We start from the raw sequence: 3,458 nt of genomic DNA on the forward strand, positions 1-3,458 counted from the left end.
AACAACATACATATTGAATTCAATTACAAAATTTCTAGAAATTTTAATAAAATTAAACTTTAGAGTAATAAACAATACACAGTTATTGAACTATTTGAAACTAATAAAATAAAACAGATTATTTAAAAAGTAAATTATTGAAGTACTGTCAAGTAAAAGTCATTTCCCATTGAAGAAGCATTTATTGGCAAGATATGTTCAAATAAATGCTTTCAACATAAAGTCAGTTATTTTTTCTATCTTGTTCAATCGTCCATGGATTAAATTAAAGTCTAGCTTGAAGACTAAGAAATGAGTTCTTTTGTTAAAAAGTTTCAATGATCACTAAACGTTTGCAAACGTTTCAAAGCTCAATAAGACCAGATTGTATAAATGTTGTTTTAGAAGTTAAAGCATTTTCACCGTTTTCAGATTTAAGTTAAGACTATTTAGGTTTTAAAACTAAAACCTTATTAAGAAAACAATAGATACACACTTTTAAATAATATTCTAAAATCTAAAAGAAAAACAATCGAACACTGTTAAGAGATAATTCAATAAAGATATGTAAATCATCTTTTATCTTTTCTTGCCTAGAGATAATTCACTAAGGCTATCTGAATCATCGTTTCTCATTTCTTACCTAGAGATAATTCAGTAGGACTATCTAAATCATCTGGTTTGGGTTTACTAGAAAAGTTTGGATCAATGCAGTCATGTAGAGGTGTTTGCCTGTTTGAACATAAACATCGCTTACTGTTAGTGCTAACTAAATGTTCAGAAAGTAAGGGAAGTAGATTAAGTAATTGTTATTCAAACTAATTACATCACACAAAATTAACAAGATAATGAATGCGTTAATATTCGAAAATTTATGCTAACTTTTTGTATTGATCCATAAAGTTCTGCTCTGTTACTTCCAACCATCAGCTGTGTCTATAAGAGGCTTTGTTTGATAATCTAAATGAAACATTTTCCTACAAAGAAAATGTATCGTTAAAAAAACACAAAAAACCTTACTCAGAATTTTTCTTGAAGATTTTACTTGCCAGTTTGGACGAATTATTAAATTGTTCTTTGAAATGCGGAAATAGTGAACTTACCAACCCGGTGGTACTAATTTTGATGGCAATGTACTGTAGTAATATGAAGGTTGCGAGTATAATTCATTTTTAGTTTATTCCATACTATTGAATTCCTTCTCGAACTTGTATTGATATTCCTTCTTCTTTATCATACGACTATAACATTACCAGTAGACAACAGTTTGAAGAGAAATTCTCGGAAAGTCACAGCTACGAAAAACGATATAAAGAAACGTCACTTCCATTCCTACTTGTATTTTTCTTTCAATAGGCTACATTCTTTCTTCCATGTTTCTTCGATTTCCTTTAAATAAGTGCACCATATAAATCCGGTTTAGTGTTGCTTTAGATGGAAGAAGATTTTCCAGGCTTCAAGTGGCCATCTTCTAGTTTTGGTGACCGTTGACATATAGAAATAAATAGTACCCTGTCTGTCGTCGTATTGGAGACAGTCTTCTTTCGTGGTTCACTTATCTTCAATTGATTTTCACTTTTTTTCTTAGAAAAGAGCATACTGCCCAGGATTGCCACATTGTCAACTGTCATTGCCAGGCGGTTTTTTACAATTTTATGGGCTGCTCAAATCCTTCTAAATGAGGGAGTATTATATAACCCCGTGACATAGTAAGAATAAACCAAGTTTAAACGTTTCAGAAAACACATATACTGGGTTTATGGAGTACAATTTGCCTTTTATATACCTAAAGTAAGAATATTCCAAAAAATGCTCTTTTTATCATGATTTTATGAAACTTACAATCTTGGAGTTATGTTTTATAAGTAGACTTAAGTAGCAAAAGAAAACAATATATACATATATACAATTACAGTTATCACAAATATAAGTCGTACTTTAAAAAAACCCAAGTTTCAACAGAACTGAGAAAATACATCACATTTGTTTGTTTTTTACTGTCATAAATACACCCTTTTATCAATTGTGTTTAATATACGTTTGTGCAAAGATTTAATATTGACTTATCTTGTTGCAATTTAATTCACACGCAATTTTAGAGCATATGCATACGTGACATTCCACGTGTATTTAGAATGCATATGTTGTGTACCGTATGGTTTAATATTTATAATAATATTTCATACATACTTATAAAAACAACAACAAAATATGCAATTTATTTGAAGCTAGTAAATTATATTAATTTAAGGAGTTGCAATTAAATTATTTCATTGTAAAATGTCAAAGACGCCAAAAATTCAGTTGCTGGTGCCTTTGTTGTAAACGGTGTTTGCGTCGTAATTTAAGATCATCTTATTCGAAATTAATAAGCAGGTAGACATTAGTCCATTGCTTAGCCTTATGCTTAATTACAAACAATTACAAACAAATCAACTCAATAATAATTCAGTTGGAGCCTCACATGAATACATCAAATGAGTCATGTAAGCAAAGATAAAAGATGATTTAGATAGTCCTACTGAATTATCTTTAGGTAAGAAACGAGAAAAGATGATTCAGATATTCCTACTGAATTATCTCTAGGTAAGAGAAGATAAAAGATGACTTACATATTTTTATTGAATTATCTCTAGGTAGGGAAAGATAAAAGATGATTTAGATAGTCCTACTGAATTATCTCCAGGTAAGAAAAAATATAAGATGATTTAGATAGTCCTAATGAATTATCTCGAGGTAAGAAAACATAAAATATGATTTACATTGAATTATATCTTGGTAAGAAATGATAAAGGATTATTTAGATGGCCCTACTAAATTATCTCAAGGTACAAAAAGATAGTATGTCTTACTAAAACTCTCTTATCATGTCTGTGTAGAAAAGTTATTTTAAAAACTCCTTTATTCCAATGATTTATAGATTCTATTGTTGGAAACTTCGAGATTTCTTTAAAAAAAGTTTAATACTTGAAAAATCAAATATTACCAATTTGAGTTAACACATGCATGGTGTGACTGTTGCACATGAAGCTAAATTATTTATTTTTGTCCCAATACCCCACGTTCATACAAATATAAATAATGATTATCAAAAGCTATATATTTGTAATGTGTTTCCAAGTTAATCTACTTTATAACAGAGTAATATATTCTAAAATAATGTCATGCCATATATTTGTGACTAAACTTAGATGATGACTATTCTTCAATGATTTAAAAGATTATCCCATAATCAGACTGATGAAATGCTGAAACCACCTCGAAACAATTAATTATATAATTATTTTATGGCATTATACTTCTCTCACTTTGTTGTTAATTAAATAATTTTTCGTACATTTGGAAATCACAGGAAATGGCAAGATACCTCGAAGAAGAGAGCTTAGTCCATATTATGGGCTTCAAATGGAAGATTCACCAATACACAACATTAAAACCACTTTACAAGAAGGAAACCGTAACTTAAATTACCCAGTAAG

The 3,458-nt window shown here is 29.2% G+C and overlaps 1 protein-coding gene across 3 annotated transcripts in view; it reads right to left on the reverse strand.

Annotated features, from left to right (window-relative positions):
- LOC106467809 (nephrin-like) overlaps nt 1–3,458 on the reverse strand; it is a 102,935-nt gene that overhangs the window by 1,846 nt on the left and 97,631 nt on the right. For all 3 annotated transcript variants that reach the window (XM_022396005.1, XM_022396004.1, XM_022396006.1), the window contains one exon: nt 622–711. In XM_022396005.1, coding sequence (XP_022251713.1) covers nt 622–711 — 90 coding nt within the window. The remainder of the gene's footprint in view (nt 1–621; nt 712–3,458) is intronic.

Source organism: Limulus polyphemus, unplaced genomic scaffold (assembly GCF_000517525.1).
Source record: "Limulus polyphemus unplaced genomic scaffold, Limulus_polyphemus-2.1.2 Scaffold2749, whole genome shotgun sequence".
Lineage (NCBI taxonomy): Eukaryota > Metazoa > Arthropoda > Merostomata > Xiphosura > Limulidae > Limulus > Limulus polyphemus.